General features: G+C 32.7%; 3 protein-coding genes across 3 annotated transcripts; 1 reads left to right on the top strand and 2 right to left on the bottom strand.

The window, feature by feature from the left end:
* Positions 1-1,912: 1,912 nt before the first annotated feature.
* On the bottom strand, positions 1,913-5,921 carry LOC128191906 (uncharacterized). The gene is made up of 4 exons (XM_052864271.1): positions 5,867-5,921; positions 5,460-5,732; positions 2,261-2,461; positions 1,913-2,130 (listed from the first exon to the last, which is right to left on the bottom strand). Exons 1-4 carry the CDS (start codon positions 5,919-5,921, stop codon positions 1,913-1,915), a joined length of 747 nt encoding a protein of 248 aa, XP_052720231.1.
* A 2,868-nt stretch (positions 5,922-8,789) lies between these two features.
* On the bottom strand, positions 8,790-11,806 carry LOC128156671 (uncharacterized). Its single transcript, XM_052818900.1, has 4 exons — positions 11,729-11,806; positions 11,306-11,578; positions 10,034-10,234; positions 8,790-9,873 (listed from the first exon to the last, which is right to left on the bottom strand). Exons 1-4 carry the CDS (start codon positions 11,790-11,792, stop codon positions 9,647-9,649), a joined length of 765 nt encoding a protein of 254 aa, XP_052674860.1. The 5' UTR covers positions 11,793-11,806; the 3' UTR covers positions 8,790-9,646.
* A 7,879-nt stretch (positions 11,807-19,685) lies between these two features.
* LOC128156799 (transport and Golgi organization 2 homolog) lies at positions 19,686-22,603 on the top strand. Its single transcript, XM_052819097.1, has one exon. The coding sequence runs from the start codon at positions 19,731-19,733 to the stop codon at positions 20,616-20,618; it is 888 nt and encodes a 295-aa protein (XP_052675057.1). The 5' UTR covers positions 19,686-19,730; the 3' UTR covers positions 20,619-22,603.

The raw sequence follows: 22,603 nt of genomic DNA, 5'->3' as shown, positions 1-22,603 counted from the left end.
TATAAAAAAAAAATCCATAAAGTTTAAATGTTTTACAAAACAGTTTTCAGAAGTCATACATGCAATTATGTGTCACAATTTTGTATAAGAATGACTAACATGAAAAGGATATATGATTACGATTAAATTTTTTTTAATTTATTGTCTTAGACCTATAACTATAACAAATATTTTACCTACTCTAATCTTAATGGCAGCTGCCAGGGATGGGGCCCAGACTAAGCTCCAACCTAATACAGAAAAGTGAAAGTTTTTTCTATATCATCTCGCAGGATGACACATTCAATGTATTTATAATAATAACAATAGAACAAAAAGAAAAAAATATAATGTATGTATGATATTCTAAGTATATTTGAAATATGTATTTAAAAAAACATAAGTACACGTATGTAACCGAAAAGACAATCTCATTTAAACAAATATACTATAATGGATATTTTCGCCCATGAATTAAAGAATGACCTTCATATAATCATATACATATATTTGCCAAATCTCTTTGCTGCCACAGGGGATATCACACATATCCTACAGAGTCCTTGTTTTCCCCTATAGCAGCCCCACTGGAGAAACAGAAACCTTACAGTAGCTAGGATTATGAAATTAGTTGTATAATTTGAAAATATATGCAAAAAAAAGAAGACACATAAAGACTAGACATCCAGAAGATGTAGATTTAAGACAAACAGCTCCATATCTGTTTTGTGATTCATTATTAATTATAATTCAAAAATAACAATACAGCTTCTCAAACAAAAGCCTAAATATATCTATGTCAAACTTATTGAATTTTGATTTTTTTTCAGGGCTTAGTAAAACATTTTTGTGAAAGTTTTTACGTGTGAATTTATGTCTTCTGGTTTTTCAATATCATTACTTATTCTACACCTCATCTTGTATTTATAAATTCTAAGCGCTACATACGATATATATTAACATTGTTATAAATGATGACTTTGTTATTGATTTCTTTTTATAGTCCAACAATTACATGTTTCCATGAATGAACAAAATGTAAGATGATGCTAACAATATTCCATATTTTTTTCACATTCATACAATTATATAGTAAATGTTTAATTGTATCATTTGGGTGCTTAAAATACAAGCATGTACTAGAATTATTTTTTCATCTACTGGGATGGTCTCTACTGATAAGTATATGTATGTTGTTCAACAGTTTATACATGTAGTTAAAATCTGCGATTTGTTTGTCAAAAATATTATTGATTTTGTTTAGATAAATGTTTTTAATACATTCTTATCCTTTAATTTTAAACTCCTTATGTATTTTCTTGATATAGTATGGCTTTTCAAATTTGTGATCTCTAAGTATCTTATAGTAAAATTTACATTTTTAATCACCTATCGACTCATATATGTTCCTATTAAATAGGTACCATGGTACCATGGTCTATGAAAAACAGTTGTGTGTTTAGCCAGACTTTGGTCAAACTGTTTAATAAATGTATGATATACGTTTTTCATTATAAAATATTCACAAATCAAAGTCATGTTCTTTTGGGTTAACATATTCGAAAAAAAAAATCCAGTGGTTTTAGCCCCTTTTCGTCAAAAATATTTTCCAACATATTTCAAATCTTTATTAAACCACTTTAAAAAATAAAGTGTTTTGTTTTTAAACATAAGAATTTCATTGCCCAAAAAAATGCTTTTGTAAAAAATTCAGGGGTTGACATAGCATTTGCTTCTTTAGTGGTTCCATGTATCGTGGTTTTTTTTTTTTTTTTTTGGTTCCTTTCAAATCACCGAGTAGCATACAACCTTTTTCATCTATATTTATGACATGCCAGAAATCGTACCAAAACTCTTTATACGTTTTAGCGCAGCCTTTAGTAATTGCTTGTCTCTAAGTGGTAATGTAGTGTCGTCTGCGTGTTGAATCTGATTAATTAAAGTTAATATCCTTTTCACAAATACAGCCATGAGGAACAGTGGGACTTATATCGTCCCATTGACCGCCATACCCAACCTTCAGTCCAATAGAGGTCAATTTTTCATCGGGCTCGCCTGGATGCCAATACCATCGAGTTATTGGTTGGTCATTTGAAAATGTACAGATTGTATTCATCTTTTTTCCATCAATGCGATACTTTAAAATTGAGCCTAAACAAAAGATTAATATTTACATAAAAAGAAACTTTTGCCTAATACTTGACACACAATATAAAGAAAATGTACGAGCATGCAATTGCAATCACCTTGAATTATTCATCTTATTATTAAAGGAAATTACTTGTTGTTTCTAAATTTAGGCTCTCTACAAACTTCTGTTTGATTTCCGTGTCTATTCGTAAAAGATGCCCTCCTGATTCTCCACAAAACATCACAGCATCTTCCATTGGCCTGGGTTGAGTATCGATTTTGTAACAAACCGGAACTGACTCGTTGTAGAAATATCCAGGACTGTCTTCATTACACAGGTGGTTAGCATAAGCTTTTAAAAAGTCGTTAGAATTTTAGTGTTACAGCAAAAACCATCATTCTTTTTATCTTTACACAAATTAGAGTCTATGAATATTAGATAAACTGTTTAAACGAAACTATTTTAGAAGTATGGAAAATTCAATACTTTAATGATGCGTAAAAAATCAAATTTCAAGCTTAGAAAAGCAGGATTATTGAAATACTCGTATTGATTTTGTTTTCTTTCAAATATTTTCTTTTGATTTTGATTTACTTTGTCCCGTGTACTAATATGACTAAAGAAGAGAGTGGGAGGATAAGATAGCACCTAGTACCTATACCTAGTACCTAGTTCTTTTTTTTTAATTAAATCTATTTGATAATTTTAAAGTATGATTCCATATACCCAATTTTTAACCATTCAATTCATAATATTTTCACAAAAGATTAAATAAAACAATATAGCCTTATGTTTTGGTGGTATCGATCCCACAACACGAAAATCTAGATAAATAAAATAACTTTACGTCTGGTGCTTTTACAACATAGCCATTTTAGTCACAACAAAGTGTTCTATTTAAATTCTATATGAGGCCATGAATTTACGGACTATTATTTGTCTAAAACGTTAAATCCTTTGGATACAACATGTTATTTTTAATGTAAAGTGGGTCATCTCAAATTTTCTGTTAATTGGTATCGGTTTGTTTTCCATTAGACTTTATTTAGACTATGAGAAGACTATGGATTAAAGAGCCATTCTATAAAAGCATCGATGTTCTTAATTTGTTAAAAGAAAGATGTAAATATAAACGATGTAAATACTTTCTTTGGTGATTCATGCGGGTTATGAGGGTAGCGATCATTACAGAAAAAAATACATAACTCGCTAGCGCGGGTTATGTATTTTTTCTTTAATGTCGCCACCTTCATATCCCGCACGAATCACCAAAGAAATTAAGCATTTTATTGTTTAATTATTTACTGAAGATTCCGTAAGAGGATGGATGGTCGAGGAAAGTGCTCTGTATAGAATATAGCAACCAAAATTTTAAAGCTAAAATCTTGGGATTTTTCGTTATTTAAGTATTAATAGTTTATGGCTAAAATATCATATACACATAATTTGAAGATAGATGTGAAGTGTAATTTTTAAACCACTCAGCTTCCTAAAACTTTCCTTTTATAAACGCCACACTTAAGTATGATTTATATACGATTAAGAATCATTTGATTATGATTGTATACACTTCATGCAGTAACTATAGCTAGTAATATTTTCATTATACCTAAGGTCAATAAATTTGTTTGTTTGCTTATTTGTAACTAAACCTAAAAGGACATATCGCATGTTTCTAAAGTATGGGACATTTTACATTTTTGGCCTTCCTTGTGTATCTAATAAGTATTTCTAACAGTTTGTTAACGGTATAAAAGCGGTAATTAGCCATAATATCAATTTAATTTATAGCCCCGATCGTTTAATAACTCGTTTATTAGATAGCGTGTCACATGGTACAGAGACGGCACATGCAACCTCCTTCGAACAGCTGATTGTAAATAAATTGTAGGGTTAGCATTATCTTCTTTAAATCTTTGACATTTATTCACCGTGTACGTTTTTTTTACATGCTGACTAAATTAAAAGAACTTTATTATTCATTCGTACATGTTTTAGCCACCAGTACGAATTAAAAATACCCCGATAATATTGCCGAAGAAGGAACGATGAAGTCGGCAATAACGATCAAATTGATCGACGTGTAAACATTGTAAACACAACTTAGTAAGAATTTAAGCTAAAAAAAATCGGTTGCAGGTGTTTATATTAAAATCTACAACAGTATTATTTTTTGGCGTTCTTAACGACTCAGAATGTTCATTTTTGTAAAACTGTGGTGCACAAGAAGTTTGTTTCTTCGGCCGTAACTGGTCACACCTTTCTAAAGTTGTTAACTCCACTTTATACTGTATAAATAAATATTATAAAAGCAGGCAAGAAAGTTTTCCTTAAATATTGTTTTTTTTTCTGTAAGATCCCATATCCGTATTTTTTTTTTATCCATTTACGTATAAATGTATATCAACAAACTTTGTCTATTTCTCGCGTAAACATTCAATATCGACAACTCGATCCTTGACTTCTCCCACATAAAATAAAACTCACGGAAATCTCACCTACCGTTCTTAAATTATGATTTCTGCAGAGGTGAGCTGTGATTAAAGAAATCATTTATACTAAACCGACGCATACATGAACGTATAGTTTAACAATAACAAAAAGAAAACAGCAAATGAAGCGAGGCGGTAACCAAAATGGCGCCCTCTCTTGTCATTTTTCTCCGATAAACTTGCGTTTTGTACACAGGCCCTGTGGTTAAACTTCTATTTTTTCTCTTTTAAAAATAAATACGATTTAGTTATGAAACTATAATAACAAAAATATACCATATAATTAATGATATATGTATTGAATGTCCTCTCGTCGACAGATAGACCCCTATTTGTCGCAAGATTTCCGCATACTTTCGTAAGGGAAACTTTAAAAAAATAACAGTCCAAATCCCCATTTTTGACGGCTAGTACACCCGCAGGAGGCACAAAACACCATCATGTCCCGTTATCGACAATTTGATAAGTGATATTCAGATAATATGTTTAATTGTCGTTTAAATCTAATCCAATTACAAAGATGGCTAACAGCACCTTCTCGCTCGAGGTCGCAAATGACGTCACACATCATGGCGGGTAGATCGAGAGAGAAAATATGCATATCGCGTCATTTGAATTTCATCTCTTTTAAACTCACGAATTAGCCAGATTATTTTATGAAAACGATAATAAACTACATTTCAATGAGTATAAAACGATTTTATTCTAAAAATTCCGAAAATTGAAAAACATGCGATATGTCCTTTCAGTATTCCCTTCAGGTAACACATAAATTTTTTTAATGCTAAATAAATTTTGGAGAAAAATGAACAAGTAATCTATTGTTAAAAAAAGTAGATAACGTAATCTATAATTACCAATAATGTTTTGATGCACAGTTTTGTTCCCGACCCGATTATATATTTGGTTACTAGTGATTTCCTCCCCTACGTCTTTTCCGTCAAACAATGAGCACTGAGAGGAAACTTTGTCGTATACCAAAGATTCGCATGATGGATGGTTGTGGCATTTCTTGACACAGGCTTGGACAGTGGACACTGTACTGGAAAGGAAGGGGGAAGCCCCATTGTCATGCACAGGATTCAGATCTCTTTGAAAAACCGTATGTTGGTAAACAAGACTGGATACTCCTGCAAAGAATTTTTAAAAATGTCACGCTTTCCAATAAAAGCACGTGTTAACATAGGTAAATTTGACATAAATTGCAGTTTAATATACTAGTCGTAGACGTCATTTTGAATAAGCAAGTATTTGATGTACATACCGTTTACGGAAATTAACGTTAACAAAAGCCACATCTTGGAAAGCAAAGGCGCCATTTTTTCTACATTTACCAACTCTAATTTGATGTCAAAATCATCTTTTGAAAAACGTAGAATGAATAAGTGATTACAGAAAAAGCGATTTTTAAAGACGTTTAAACAACCTGTGATATCATACTTATACCACATTTGATCGATCATAATGGGAGTGAAGCTAGCTTATCGACTTTTTGCAGTACTTATAATTTGAAAACCGTTGTTACTGCGGTGACCAAATATTTGGATTTATTGCGTTTTTATAATTGAATATCGGAATGATTTGAATTAATTGTTGTTGTCTTCCGTCCCAATATTGACACAGCGAAGCTCAGAAAATGTTATACTTTATACGTTGTAATACAATTGCTACTTATAAAATTTCGTCTATTTGAATTGGAACTTTATATCTGTACCACTGAGGAACAATTAAATAAATTAAAATGCATAGCAGAGGTATTGGAAAAAGGATCCTTTAATCATATGAATACTAAAAATAAAATAATGAAAAAAAAAAAACCATATAGACCATTGTTATCAGACTCTAGATCTGAAAATAGTATGTTACATGTGAATGTACAGGTGAACTACAAAACATGTCGGACATATTTCTTAAAGACCAGAATATTATTATATTTTCATCGTCATCTATAGAAGTAAATACAAGAGTCATTTAGAGTGTAGGTGATTATCTTTACATTTTTATCATTCCTTCTCTTCATGCCATATCCCAATGCCTTTTGGAATTACCTTTCTCATATTAAGTCTAGCGGTTTATTGCGTGCATATGCATGTCGAATTAAGAGGAAGACTAGACATTATTTAGATGGTGGCCATCTGAAAGTGTCCCGCTGAAATATTGGATAATACAATGAAAAACATTTTAGAGGATTTTGCTTTGACCTTAACGTCGAGTTCTTACCCCTCAACTATTGTCACTATGTTGGTTAAATCTGAGCAAGACTTAGCCAATTTGAAATACTTTTTGATCTTAAACTGGATTTTAAATAGATCGACCAAGACCTTAATCTTTGAACTTGATTCAACGTCACTCCATATCCTAAACCTAAAAGCTCTGTTTATGTGGTCATTATTGGTTATCAGCTGAAAACTGTACATTCTCTCAGATATTTATAGTCCGAGGCGAGGATAGTACAATATCTGACAGAATGGGCAGTTTGAGGCTTAAACATGTAACGAACTTAAACCATGTTGTCTTTTCCTTATTATGAACAGTTTTTAGGATCACTCTGCTTCATTTTATATACCTGGCACTATCCAATAAGCTAAATGAACCAAAACACGATCGGGGATCAAAATTTTATTTTATTTTTTTGTTCTTCATTATAAATTGATTGATTGACAAAATGTTTGAAATCAAATTTAAAGCGAGATACAGAGAGGTAAGAAACGATTATTATGTAAAAAAAAAAAAAAAAAAAGCTCGAGTCTTTTATTTGTTTGAATAATGCAAAGTTCAGAAATTACCATTTCTTTGACAAAAATACTCGTGCAAAAGAAGATAAACAGATTCAATGTGTTAATGAATGTTATTATCAACAAAAATAGCAACATTTGATTAAACTCATACCTGTATCACACATATCTACACAATAACAAGTCTCGAGCTTTTTAACATCACACAAAAAAAAATAAACTCTTTTATCTCTTATCTGACTTTAAATTTTTGACGATATATTGAAATAACCATATTTACAATTCTAAATAATAAAAAGGGAATTATAAATTTTGATTATTTTGAGCTTAAATCGTGTCCAAGTCCCTATAATGAACAATAAGCATGAAGGTAAAAACTGATCATTTTGTGTTTGGGTATGTCAATAAACTATATATTGGATAAAGGAAAACCTGTCCAGACAATGAAGCGTGTAAAAGATAATCTAAAACATATTTGGGGGAGGGACATTGGTCCACGTTGGTCATTTTTGTAGTTGTTTTGGACAACTACAGGTAACTGATTGGAGGTTTGCAGGACAAAAAGAAATTTTCTGGATTCTGTTAAACAAAAGATCATAACGTCACAAAAATTTTAAAGAGCAAGTTAAAGCTAAGAGGGGAGTATATATACTCTGAAAAAAGTTTTGTTTTTTGGTCTGATATGACCTTGACCCTTGACATAGAAACTTCATTCAAGGTCACTGCACATTTTTTTGAGCAAAGGCACTCTATTGAAAGAGAATATTTATGATCCGGACACGGATTTTTTTTCTCCATAAAATTCTGCTGTTACCTTAACCTTAGATCTAGAAACTTTGTTCAAGGTCACTGCACATCCCTTACTCAAAGAGACTCTATGGATAAAGTATGAGCTCGAAACAAATGATCTCGGGCAATCAGATTGACAGACGGACGGGCGAACAGATCTAGACCGGATCGTCCTAATAAACTGGCCATGATGTTTTAAAGTATATGAAAATCCAATAATATGCTTTCTTTAACTTTCAATTACTTCCAAAAGTTTTAGTGTCTCTAAAATTTGACAAAATCAAGGAAGAGTTGTTAATTTGTAACAACCGAATTCTAAACTTTCTAATGTTACATATTAAAAAGCGACTCATGAACATGATTCAGTAACTATATTTTACAGCTGCATTTGAGTTTTAACTTTATAAAGGTTATAATTTTCTAGAAAAATTGTTATCAGAAACCTTAACAGCCAATGAAATCGAATCAGACATCTTTAAACTTTAAACTCTCTCTCTCTCTCTCTCTCTCTCTCTCTCTCTCTCTCATAGCCAGATTTAAATTGAGTAATTCAGTATGTACCTGTTTCATTCAAGCGAAATGATTTTCACGTCTTTACGATATCGATATTCCCTATGAAATTAATAACAGTAACTCATAGGTAACAAAAATAAGAATGCTCATTTATTTAGGACAAATTAAAATAAATGACAAATAGTAAACATATACATGTATACAATCAATAAAGTAAACTAGGGACAAAATATTATGCAGTGGACCCACAAGATTGCTGCTAACCTTTGACTATAAAAACATACTTTTTACCAGAAAAGCACATACATAAATTAAAAACTATTGTTAGGTTATAAACGTTCCCTGGGTCCTTATTGTAAATTGCATAATCAAAAAACATATTTGTAGATGTAAGCATATGTACAGGTGCAACAAAAATGATAATATGGGGCGTTATCTGCCAACGTTGCAAGGTAGCATTAAGACACCAGTGCAAAAAGAAAAACATGAGACTGGTGCCAAGGGGCAAAGTAAGGAAATATCAGTGATGGGATTAAATGTGCTTGCGCAGAGCAGTAGCTGAAATGATTTTAAAAAAGCGCTGAACAGTTCAACAATATTTAATCCCAATGCTGTTATTCCCTTACTTTGCTGTTTTCCACCGGTCCCGTGCTTTTTTGAGAACCTTATAACAGAAAAGATAACATTTTAGTTTTAAAAAAGTTTTGAATAGTGATTGAAAGCGGCAGAATGAAGAAACAATATATAACATATATACGTACTCAAATTTACCATTTCAATCTACATGTTAATCGAAAAATATGGGGCAGAGGCCCGGTTTAAGACCATCCAATCCATGGGAGATACTCTCTCTCTCTCTCTCTCTCTCTCTCTCTCTCTCTCTCTCATTTAAAGAGCGGGTTACTACTCTCGTAACCTCCAGCTTTTATATAGCCACTGAAGCAACTATATGTAGCGTAAAAACTAATCATCAAAACTTAAATATTTGCTGATTCATCTGATTCTAACTAATTGAATTTGATATCCTTTTCACAAATGCATCCGTGACTTCCGGAAGGCCTAATATCGTCCCATTTACCGCTATACGCTACTCTGAGTCCAACAGATCTGGAGCTGCTCTGCTCCCTTGACGGTTCTCCCGGATACCAATAAAACTGAGTTATTGCTTGGTCATTTGAAAACGTCCAGTTTGTACCATTATACTTGCCATCAATGCGATATTTTGATACTGAGCCTAAAAAAGAAGGCCATCAACAAGTATGACATAATACGTGATATAAATAATAATACAATTCTGCAAAAATGTCCTATTTAAATATTATGCTCGTAATTTCCTTTTCTTATTTAATTTAAACATCTATAGAAGGTCAATAAATAAAAATAACAAACATTACTTGTTGTTTCCAAATTTAAGTTTTCTGCAAACTTCTGTTTGATTTCCGTGTCTATTCGTAAAAGGTGCCCTCCCGATTCTCCACAAAACAACTTGGCATCAGTCATTGACCTGGGTTGAGAATCGATTTTGTAACAAACCGGTACTGACTCGTTGTAGAAATATCCAGGACTGTTTCCGTTACACAGGTACTTTGCATAATCTTTAAAAGGGTTGTAAGAATTTCAGTGTCACATCTCAAAATATCCTACTCTTGTTCTTCTTATTTAGAAAATTACAGTTGTTGCAAGATCAGGAAAATAAGCGTTAACGAAAGGATGTTATGTGTTATCATGACGATGAATTTTAAAAGGGCACGGTCACGATTTTGGTCAAAAATATTTTTTTCGATTTTAATGTTTACAGTGCTTTAGTAACGCATTTTTAATAAGCAACCAAAGTTTGAGTGTCATTTGTTCAGTTATAAGCGAGTTGCAGAGCTTACAATTCTTCGCTATGTTAAATGTTAAATGGCATTTGGTTCACTTGTTTAACTTTACATTTTGAATGATGAAGTGACAATTCCAGTTTTAGACCTACATTGAATGTGTTAATCGTTAGGAACTATTTATGCTTAAAATGAATAAGAAGATAGACAAATCAGCTTGAAAAAAATTTTTACTGGTATATTGAACATATGTAAACAAAAAGGGCACGAGCCTTGTTTACATGACGAAGAATTATGAACCCTGTATCTTGCTTAAAACTCGTCGACTGGCACCCAATTGTCATTCGTTAGAAATGCATTCCTAATGCATTGTTAATAATAAAAACAGAAAAATAAGATTTGACCAAAATCGTGACCATGGCCCTTTAAACTTTGAATTTCTTGACAAGGGGATTTAAATCTATCGAAAATATAATACTAAGTTTAAATGAATTTAGTACTGTAACGCTATCATTTATAAAACTCTTATGGTGCCTCGAGAGTGATTTAAGACAGTATTGATTTCCTCTTGTTGTTTCATTTTTTTAAAATAAGATTTTTTAACCCCTCTCCCCCACCCCATCTTTGAGGCCCTACCCTACCCTACCTCATCTAGGGATTATAATTTGAAGTCTTATTCACAATACTTAAGGAAACTTCCTCAAAAGTTTCTGCCTATCAGGCCGAGTGGTTTTAGAGAAAAATATTTCAAAAAGATTTTTCCTTAACTTTTTAAAAACACAAGCCGGTTAAAAAAATCTAGCTTCATATCTTAAACACATATATTTGCTGAAAATTAATAATTACCACTGATATCACGCAGTACAGCTTTCTTCACAACTTCATATAATACTTGGTTACTACTGATCTCATCTTTAACGTTTTTTCCTTCAAACAGGGAGCACTTAAAGGAGATAGTGTCGTATACCAAAGATTCGCATGATAGCTGATTGTGGCATTTGTTGATACAGGCTTGGGCAGTGGCCACTACACTGGAGAAGAAGGGGGAAGTTCCGTTGTCATGTGCAGGATTTTTGTGTCGAAGAAATATTGAGTGTTGGTAGAAAATTGTAGTAACTTCTACAAGAATAAAAAATTATTCAGTTCAAAATAGTAGAAAAATATCAACATTCTAATGGACCAAGAATGCTAGACAAAAAATTCTAGATTTAATATCAACTAAAATTCCAAATTTGGCTTTAATTTTAACAACTCAAAACAGGTACATACCGATTGTAGATGTCATTGACCAAATCCAAATAATGATAACAAAGGACGCCATTATCATCTTCATCCATCACGTAAAATTTCAATTGTGTTATTGATTATCGTCAATGTGTCTAAATACATGTATTATAGAATGAATTGGTCACTTCAGAAAATTAATTAGAAAAATCGATTTCATTTATGTACTACATTATCGCAAATTGAAATCGCGACCCGCTTAGTTCATACTGCATGATATCAAACTTATTTTTCGTTGGGTGTTATTTATTAAAGCTTTCCTTCGTTTTAGTTTTCAATTACAGGCAGAAAAATTAAACTGATAAGTGTTAATCGGGTCGTCGAGATGTACATGTATAGCCGAGATGCATTTTCTACCAAAATGTCTAGATGCCATAACATTATTGTATATAATATAAAGATGCAAACTACTAGTATGTGAGATATAAGTGCTTTGGAGGAACCATTTGGTGAAAAATATTTAATTTACAAGTCCAATCCATTACGTTTCTATAGAAACAATTATAAGTTCATTAACAATTTTAAAAACCTATATCGTATCAGAGGTTGAAATTGGAAGCTTTTTATAAGGCCTGTTCGTAAGCATTTGCTTTACTTTTGACTTCCAATTCAAATGATTTTGCATTTTTAAGACAAAAGAACAAATATTATAACATATACATGAACATATGCATCCTTCATCTAGCGTAGACCGAATAAATAATCGCTTTCGTCCTTTAAAAGGCTTCTGTAACTTAAATATGAGTGTTTTCAAAGAGAAATGAATGGTGGGCATGTCTTAACATTTCTAGAAAAACGCGTCCGATATTCAGCATTCGATTACACAGAGATGTGTCCAAAATGTATGCAATTGAAATATACTTTAGATATTTGCGGTCTCATTAAAAAGCGCCCGGGAGCGCCCGAGATTATAAAATAGCGCCCGATAAGCAAAATAGGCCCCCGGGATCCTAGATTCTTCCCAGATTGGTCTTAAAAACTTTTATTGTCAACTTGTATGCATACACTAGAATAAAAATGCGGGGAAATTTAATAATGCAGCAAACAAGAAAGACAACTCCAAATTATAAACTTGTCTGTGATACTCATTATATTACATAGTATATAATAAATGAAGTCAATTGATATATATATATATATATATATATATATATATATATATATATATATATAAAAAATTTTCCACTTAAAGCATCATATAAGCATGTTTAAGTTGTCAAAAAATTCAATGTGTGTAAAATCGCGTGTCATAATCCAATTATTCACCTGACAGGAAGCGGTATTACAGCTGAATCCGTTAGTTACATTTACCTGTGGTGCGGACTAGCAGGGTACAGGATAAAGAAATACACAAAGCTGTCATATAACGTCCCCTCTGCACCGTCTCATTTAGCATGTCACGATATTTCAAACATTACCTGTCAACCTTGTTAGTTATAAAATTGTCAAATTTATCCCCATCGTCAATGTACGAGGATGTGTTGACTAGTTTGTTAATTCTCCAATTTTTTCATAAATAATCAAGTTTGCAAACACAAAATTATTTCCTATTTGCAAATCATACGATCAATTACTTTATCAAATTATTGACAGCAGAATGCCTGCTCTAAAAAGGCAATGTGAGTCCATGAACAATTTTTTGAAGCTGTCAACCAGTTGGAAAACATGCAAACTCCCAGAGCTCGTCGAAATGCTTCATAAAATTGTTCAGTTGCAATATCGGGATATTCGACGTGCTCTGTACGGTGAAAGGAACTATGCAAAGGCGCCCTGGACACGAACATTTCAAGTCAGCCACATTGCTTGGAATACAAAACCTACATTTGCTAATTTAGAAGGGGAATGGGGGGGATAATTAAGGAATAAGGAATCACTCTGCAACTTCCATGGGGTGGTCATTTCAGTCGGGCGTTCGTGATCTAATTAGATAAAGCCCGAAGATTTGATAACTTTGATCATAAACCAACTTTAATGGTCACCCCATAAAAGTAATAGAATGGTTTCTAATTACTTACCGGTATATTTGCATCATTTTCAATTTTTAAAAGTGCAACCAAAATTGTTTTTATTTTCATAAAAATTCTGTCATTCAAACTCAAACTGTACCCCAAAAGTTTGACAGATATGTATCAATTATTCAAGCGCATTACTACGCGGTGTAAACACAATGTGCCAATGATCGATATACATGTAATCATTGAAAAAAAAAAAACCCTAAATTGGCTCATATATGTAGCTTTAACACAGAAAAATCTTAAGGCACTGAAGATGTAAATTGTTTCTACAATACATGAACTTGAACTTTCTCTCCTATTTTGTTCCAATCAAAAAATTGGTAGAGACACTCTACTGTAAAAATCAAAATATAAGTATGTACGAAAAAATGCGTTTGCAACGAAAAAGTGTGGGTTGGGTTAGGTCGTGCCCCACCGACAGCCCACCCCCTTTTTCAAATCAAAGACTATTTTAAATATTATAAAACCATTCAACAATTCTATCACGCAGAAACTGAGGAGGAGGAACCAATCTTATTAAAGCATCAGATCGAGCAACTTAATGACTTTACAGTGGTGCACAAAGAATGCTGCTGATTTTTAAGTACATGCAGAATATGATGTGCATAATACATGTATAATATATTTTGAAAAAATGATGTTTTGCTGTGTTTGGGTTTTTCGGGGGGAAAGGGGGGGGGGGTTTGGTATGTGATGCTGTATATTCAGTATTCAGTTTTTCATTAGATGCAAAATATTCCTTATTCCACAGAATTGATAAAAAGACATTTTACGGTGTTTTATTCTTATCAATACAAATGAAGTTGGAATTACCATATGAATATGTTGGTGTTAAAGGTATTGAGTTTAAAGTTTTATAGTTCAGAAAAACAAGTTTTCCGTTTCGTTAAAGTCGGTTTAATCAACATCGACTATATTTACTGCCCTAATACGTGCATATATTAAGATATGAGTGTTAATTAACAAAATATGTTTGTTTACAGACTTTATAATTATATATTGCTGCATTGGTTCAATTATTAGATTGACATTAGGTAATCAGATGCACGTATGTTACCAAGCTCAAGGTCGACAAAACAAAGCATTATTTTCTTCAAGAGATGGCGATGAATCTTTCTTTTCACATGTAATCATACTGTACGTGTATATGAAATGGCATTTGGTTCACTTGTTAAATGGGTTTGGTCACGCTTTTGGTCAAAAATTAGTTTTTCGATTTTAATGTTTTCAATGCTTCAGTAAGGCATTTTTAATAGGCAACCAAAATTTGAGTCTCATTTGATGAGTTATAAATGAGTTCCAGAGCTTACAATTCTTCGCTATGTAAACAAAGCGGTTCTTTACATTTTGAATGTTGAAGTGAAAATTCAAGTTTTAGACCTAAAATGGATGTATTAATCGTTAGGAACTGTTTATTGATGCTTAAAATAAATAATAAAATAGACAAACCAGCTTGAAAAAGATTTTTTACCGGTATATTCGATCTATGTAAACAAAAAACAGGACACGACCCTTGTTTACATGACGACGAATTATGAGCCCTGTTTTTTGCTTAAAAATCAACGACTGGCACCATCACATCATTTGATCATTAAAAATGCATCCCTAAAGCATTGCAAATAATAAAAACAGAAAAATAAAATTTGACCAAAATCGTGACCATGCCCCTTTAATAAAACTGTAATAAACACTGTACATGCAATGAGGTGTCCAAGTAGCGTAGTGGACAATGCACTAGCTATTCACCGCTGTGACCCGAGTTCGATCCCCGTGATGGACGGTGACTGTATGCCATTGGGAATGGCGATCCCCCGCTTGGACACGTGGGTTTTCTCCGGGTATTTCGGCTTCTTCCTGCATCAATGACCCCCTCGCGCTAACATGCGTACGTACCAACGAGAGGTATTAATATAAGTTGTAGAACTAAAATCAAAGACTATTTTAAATATTATAAAACCATTCAACAATTCTATCACGCGGAAACTCAGAAGGAGGAACCAATCTTATTAAAGCATCAGATCGAGCAACTTAATGACCTTACAGTGGTGAACAAAGAATGCTGCTGATTTTTAAGTACATGCAGAATATGATGTGCATAATACATGTATAATATATTTTAAATTAATGATGTTTTGCTGTGTTTGGGTTTTTTGGGGGGAGGGGGGTTTTGGTATGTGATGCTGTATATTCAGTATTCAGTTTTTCATTAGATGCAAAATATTCCTTATTCCACAGAATTAATAAAAAGACATTTTACGGTGTTTTATTCTTATCAATACAAATGAAGTTGGAATTACCATATGAATATGTTGGTGTTAAAGGTATTGAGTTTAAAGTTTTATAGTTCAGAAAAACAAATTTTCCGTTTCGTTAAAGTCGGTTTAATCAACATCGACTATATTTACTGCCCTACTACGTGCATATATAAAGATATGAGTGTTAATTAACAAAATATGTTTGTTTACAGACGTTATAATTATATATTGTTGCATTGGTTCAATTATTAGATTGACATTAGGTTATCAGATGCACGTATGTTACCAAGCTCAAGGTCGACAAAACAGAGCATTATTTTCTTCAAGAGATGGCGATGAATCTTTCTTTTCACATGTAATCATACTGTACGTGTATATGAAATGGCATTTGGTTCACTTGTTAAATGGGTATGGTCACGCTTTTGGTCAAAAATTAGTTTTTCGATTTTAATGTTTTCAATGCTTCAGTAAGGCACTTTTAATAGGCAACCAAAATTTGAGTCTCATTTGATGAGTTATAAACGAGTTACAGAGCTTACAATTCTTCGATCGCTAAACAATGCGTTTCTTTACATTTTGAATGTTGAAGTGAAAATTCAAGTTTTTGACCTAAAATGGATGTATTAATCGTTAGGAACTGTTTATTGATGCTTAAAATGAATAATAAAATAGACAAACCAGCTTGAAAAAGATTTTTTACCGGTATATTCGACCTATGTAAACAAAAAACAGGACACTACTCTTGTTTACATGACGACGAATTATGAGCCCTGTATTTTGCTTAAAAATCAACGACTGGCACCATCACATCATTTCATCATTAGAAATGCTTCCCTAAAGCATTGCAAATAATAAAAACAGAAAAATAAAATTTGACCAAAATCGTGACCATGCCCCTTTAATAAAACTGTAATATACACTGTACATGCAATGAGGTGTCCAAGTAGCGTAGTGGACAATGCACTAGCTATTCACCGCTGTGACGCGAGTTCGATCCCCGTGATGGACGGTGACTGTATGCCATAGGGAATGGCGATCCCCCGCTTGGACACGTGGGTTTTCTGCGGGTATTTCAGCTTCTTCCTGCACCAATGACCCCCTCGCGTAACATGCGTACGTACCAACGAGAGGTATTAATATAAGTTGTAGAACTAAAATCAAAGGCTATTTTAAATATTATAAAACCATTCAACAATTCTATCACGCGGAAACTCAGAAGGAGGAACCAATCTTATTAAAGCATCAGATCGAGCAACTTAATGACTTTACAGTGGTGAACAAAGAATGCTGCTGATTTTTAAGTACATGCAGAATATGATGTGCATAATACATGTATAATATATTTTAAATTAATGATGTTTTGCTGTGTTTGGGTTTTTTGGGGGGAGGGGGGTATTGGTATGTGATGCTGTATATATTCAGTATTCAATTTTCATTAGATGCAGAATATTCCTTAGGCCACAGAATTGATAAAAAGACATTTTACGGTGTTTTATTCTTATCAATACAAATGAAGTTGGAATTACCATATGAATATGTTGGTGTTAAACGTATTGAGTTTAAAGTTTTATAGTTCAGAAAAACAAATTTTCCGTTTCGTTAAAGTCGGTTTAATCAACATCGACTATATTTACTGTCCTACGTGCATGCATAAAGTTGAAGATATGAGTTTTGATTAACAAATATGTTTGTTTACAGACTTTATAATTATATATTGCTGCATTGGTTTAATTATTAGAGCGACATTAAGTAATCAGATGCACGTATGTTACCAAGCTCAAGGTCGACAAAACAGAGCATTATTTTCTTTAATAGATGGCGATGAATCTTTCTTTTTACATGTAATCATACTGTACGTGTATATGAAATGGCATTTGGTTCACTTGTTAAAGGGGTATGGTCACGATTTTGGTCAAAAATTAGTTTTTTCGATTTTAATGTTTACAATGCTTCAGTAAGGCATTTTTAATAGGCAACCAAAATTTGAGTCTCATTTGATGAGTTATAAACGAGTTACAGAGCTTACAATTCTTCGCGTTTCTTTACATTTTGAATGTTGAAGTGAAAATTCACGTTTTAGACCTAAAATGAATGTATTAATCGTTAGGAACTGTTTTTTTATGCTTTAAATGAACAATAAAATAGACGAACCAGCTTGAAAAAGATTTTTTACCGGTATATTCGACCTATGTATACAAAAAACAGGACACGAGCCTTGTTTACAGGACGACGAATTATGAGCCCTGTATCTTGCTTAAAAATCAACGACTGGCACCATCACATCATTTGATCATTAGAAATGCATCCCTAAAGCATTGCAAATAATAAAAACAGAAAAATAAAATTTGACCAAAATCGTGACCATGCCCCTTTAATAAAACTAAAGATTTGTAGAAAAGAGGATTTACTTGTAATTCAATTGTCTCTGACCAAACTAACTTTGTGCAAGGTAGAAATGTGGCTAAATATATTAGACATAGGATATTATAACTATGTAACCTAGAAAAAGAAAAGGAAATAATGTAAAATGCATGACTTATTATAGGTATATGACTATGTTATTAAACGTGGTGATATACATACAATGAGGTGTCCAAGTAGCGTAGTTGACAATGCACTAGCTATTCACCGCTGCGACCCGAGTTCGATCCCCGTGATGGACAGTGACTGTATGCCATAGGGAATGGCGATCCCCCGCTTGGACACGTGGGTTTTCTCCGGGTAATCCATTTTCTTCCCGCACCAATGACCCCTCGCGCTAACTTGCGTACGTAGATCTTGCTTATCAATCGCACAGGTGCTTGTGGACTGGACTGTGCACTACCCCCCCCCCTTTTCTATTTTTTTTTCAACATTTTTTTTTTATATTCTTTTATTAGTTATCGTTAACAACCCCTTATATATGTCTCCAGTCGAAAAATAACAGGAATATCACGACTATGTGGCATTTTATATTCACACTCGTTTTCCCTATCTCTTTTTATATATATGGAAAACGAGTGTGAATATGAAATGCCACAGAGTCGTGATATTTCTGGTCTCTAATGTTTCATGACAGTGGACAGTCTTTACAATTTAAAAATCTAGGTACATTGTATTTTGAAAGATTTTGCAAAAACGTACGCCCGTTTTTGGGGGGTATTTTTATTACTATTTCATCTATTTATAATACACTAGTAACTTTAAAACAAAACGCTGAAGTTCAAAATTATAGCGCAATCAAAGGGACATTGAACACGTAAAAATCTTACAAATTTAAGGCGTTCAATTGTTCAATTCGTTTTTGCACTCCTCCCTAATCCCTCTGATTCACATTCAGTACGTGATTTAAAAACTGAATTCCTCTCTTTTGTAATGAAACGTATACCCACATCCGATTGAAGAACACTATCAAAATATTTGGCTTTTTCAACAAGCTGGGTGTATTTATAAAGATTAGAAGGCGTCAATATTTTTCGGATGAGCCCCTCCCCCCCCCCCCCCCCCACACACACACACACACAGAGACACACTTTCAGAATGATGCTATATGCCTGCCGTTACATAACCCTTGAAAAAAGGTATAGGACAATGTACTTATTTTATTACACTGTACAGATATCCACGAACAGTAAAATTTTAAAGATTAGTAAATATACATGTAAATTATAGTCGGGTTCGATATTCCAGATACTGGGCAAAGGTCTCAACTTTCTGTTTTGATTTTTTAAGATCATAATGTGCGTTTTATTTCTCTATGTTAATGACAACCCAGAGCCAAACAAGTACAGACTGATTATTGCAAATAACAGAGATGAAAAGTTTGACCGTTCAACAAAACCTTTGGATTACTGGGATAGCGATAAATATTATCTGAGTGGCCAGGATCTGCAGAGTGGTGTTGAGCATGTTGAGGGCTGTACGTGGCTAGGTATGTCTAAAACGGGAAAAGTTGGTGTGTTGCTAAACATTAAAGAAATTCCAGAAGAAGATAAAGAGAGTAGGGGCTGTCTAGTTAAAGATTTCCTCTCATGCGATCTCAACTGTCAGTCCTACATCGAAAAATGTGTAAAGCCCAAACAGGACTCTTATAATGGATTTCATCTCTTACTGTTGGACTGTAGATCCCCTCACACTGAAATGGCTTATTTCAATAACAGAGACAGTGATATGAAGTACGGTGAAATACCATTAGTTGATAAATGTGTATGTCTAGGGAATTCTTTATCTGCTAGGACACCGTGGCAAAAAGTCGAGGAAGGGAAAAAGAGGTTCATGGATATAATTGAACAGTTTAATCAAGTAGACAAGAAATCTGAATTAACAAGCAAACTTTTGGATTTTTTAAAAGACAAAACAAAATATCCAGATGATCCAGTTTTGAGGAAACAGTCTGAAATCACTAATCCAAATGGAAGTGAAGCAGACATTGCAAGAGATGTGGACCAGTTAAGTTCATTGTTTGTGTATATGCCAGAGTATCGCTATGGAACACGAACACATTCTATTATTACCATAGATTACGATGGACAATGTGAGTTTATGGAGAAAACGCTGCATACTCCAGTGGATGAAAATAGCTTTCAGTGGGACGAAACCGTACTGAAATTTAAAATTGGGATGTAAATTTAATGGATGCATGTAATCATTTGTTTCTGATCTCTCCCCCCCCCCCCCCCATTTGTTATTTATGATTTCATATTTCACCTATCATTTAGTAAAGTCCTCTCACTGATTACATGTACTGTACATGTATGTTAATTTTGTTCCTTTCCTTGTACATGTATGACTGTTAGGCCCTAAGACTTGATTAAAGTACGGTACCAGATTCATGTACTTACTTGGTATTTTTTTTAATGCTCATGCATGATGCAGTGTTAATGAGATTAAAATATTAATAATTTGAATGTACCAGGCAGTTTCTGGTACTTCCTGGTACCACCTCATAATATCTGCTTTTTAAACACAATATGCATTGCATACATGTACTAGCATATATGGTTACAATTCAATAAAAATAAAAATGGTTACAGACTGTATAAATATAATTATTACTTTATACAATATATCATAACAAATGTTTGATATTATGTATTATATATTTTTCAATATTTTTTTAATATAATATACAAATCTCTTTTTCTTTAGAAAGTTATTGTGTCAAAAAATGCTTACAGCCATCCAGCCCTCAAAATTTTGACGATACTATTCATATAGTACATTTACTGTGAATTAAATGCCATTTAGTACCAAACATCATTGTTAGTTTGCTCTTGGTTTGAGTTAAGGTTATGATTTCAAATTTTGTCAACAATTTGTTTTTTTTACTTTGTAATTTCATCTAAAATGAGAACAAAAAAGCCCTTTTAATCAATGATTTGACATTTAAGTGATATATAAATGATGGTACATCGAATTATTTGTACTAAAAATATACATGCACATGTATACTATCAATAATCAAGTTATCTTATTCGACTGTTGAATGTGAATGCTTAAAAAACAAAACATTAATACATTGTATATTATTCTTCATCATAAAAATCATTACAAATGCAGATTCATGTCCATTTTATTCTGAATTGACAAGGCATAATAGATAGTAATTGGAATAATTGGTCATTTACTCTTTTTTGTTCTACCGTGTATTTGAATATTTACAAACTTGAGCAAGTAAAATTTTCATCAAACTGCTCATAATATCTGCACATATAATTATTAAGTAGTTTTGAACTGAGTTATTCTTATAGGAGTTATGGGACTTTATACTACACGTTCACTGTACCTTGATCTTTAAATCACTCTACATTTTACATATACATTTTTCGTACATATATATCGTATATACGGGTTGTTTATTTTTCAAACCAAGTTAAATTCATATGTTACGTCAGTAGATCTAGGTACAGCACTGACTTTCTCTTGGTGTCTTTATGATCAACAAAATTTATACCTTCATCATCTATCGTTTTTACCTACGTAACGATGAAAGTATTTGTTTATAATTAATGCATGGAGTCTTTCCTTTTTTTCTAAACCTCAAAAATTAGTGTCGATCATGTTAACAACGCACCGGCCGTTCCGGGGGGTTAGATTCCGACTCGCTCGGAGACTCACCAGAAATACAAATATTGAAATGATATATTAGATCAGGGACGTATATACTACTTAGTATATACGTCCCTGATTAGATGTACCTAACCACATCTCAACATTTACATGTACATGTAGATATATTCTCGCAAGATATATACAAAAATAACATTTTCCTGGTCGACAATGGTTACCACCAATTATCATGTTTTCTTGTTTGTTTAAAATCTTTCACGTGTGGTCTTTTTTTTTTTATGCTATGGACGTTCTTTTTTTTTATGTAGGCTGAACTATCTGGTTTGTGACATTTAGCAAGACGTAGATCTTTGTAGGTCGTTGAACACGCACTTCTTGTAAAGAGATATAACATTTCTATTTTTTTCAAATGCGTTGTTGTAAAAATCCTGATGTATATACATAATTTAACATACATTTATTCGAAGACACTTACTAGTATAAATGCTTTTTATCTAAATTTTACATACATGTGTACCCTAAATACTTTCATTACTTTAATA

This window comes from Crassostrea angulata, chromosome 7 (genome assembly GCF_025612915.1).
Source record: "Crassostrea angulata isolate pt1a10 chromosome 7, ASM2561291v2, whole genome shotgun sequence".
NCBI lineage: Eukaryota > Metazoa > Mollusca > Bivalvia > Ostreida > Ostreidae > Magallana > Magallana angulata.
This window is presented reverse-complemented; position numbering and strand designations above follow the sequence as displayed.

Coding starts and splice junctions, on each gene's coding strand:
- LOC128156671 (XM_052818900.1), bottom strand. CDS start 11,792: ATGAAGATGATAATGGCGTCCTTTGTTATCATTATTTGGATTTGGTCA. Junction 11,579..11,728: donor GTCAATGACATCTACAATCG/GTATGTACCTGT, acceptor TTATTCTTGTAG/AAGTTACTACAATTTTCTAC. Junction 10,235..11,305: donor TGTACTGCGTGATATCAGTG/GTAATTATTAAT, acceptor ACCCTTTTAAAG/ATTATGCAAAGTACCTGTGT.
- LOC128191906 (XM_052864271.1), bottom strand. CDS start 5,921: ATGGCGCCTTTGCTTTCCAAGATGTGGCTTTTGTTAACGTTAATTTCC. Junction 5,733..5,866: donor AACGTTAATTTCCGTAAACG/GTATGTACATCA, acceptor AATTCTTTGCAG/GAGTATCCAGTCTTGTTTAC. Junction 2,131..2,260: donor CCTAAATTTAGAAACAACAA/GTAATTTCCTTT, acceptor TCTTTTGTTTAG/GCTCAATTTTAAAGTATCGC.
- LOC128156799 (XM_052819097.1), top strand. CDS start 19,731: ATGTGCGTTTTATTTCTCTATGTTAATGACAACCCAGAGCCAAACAAG.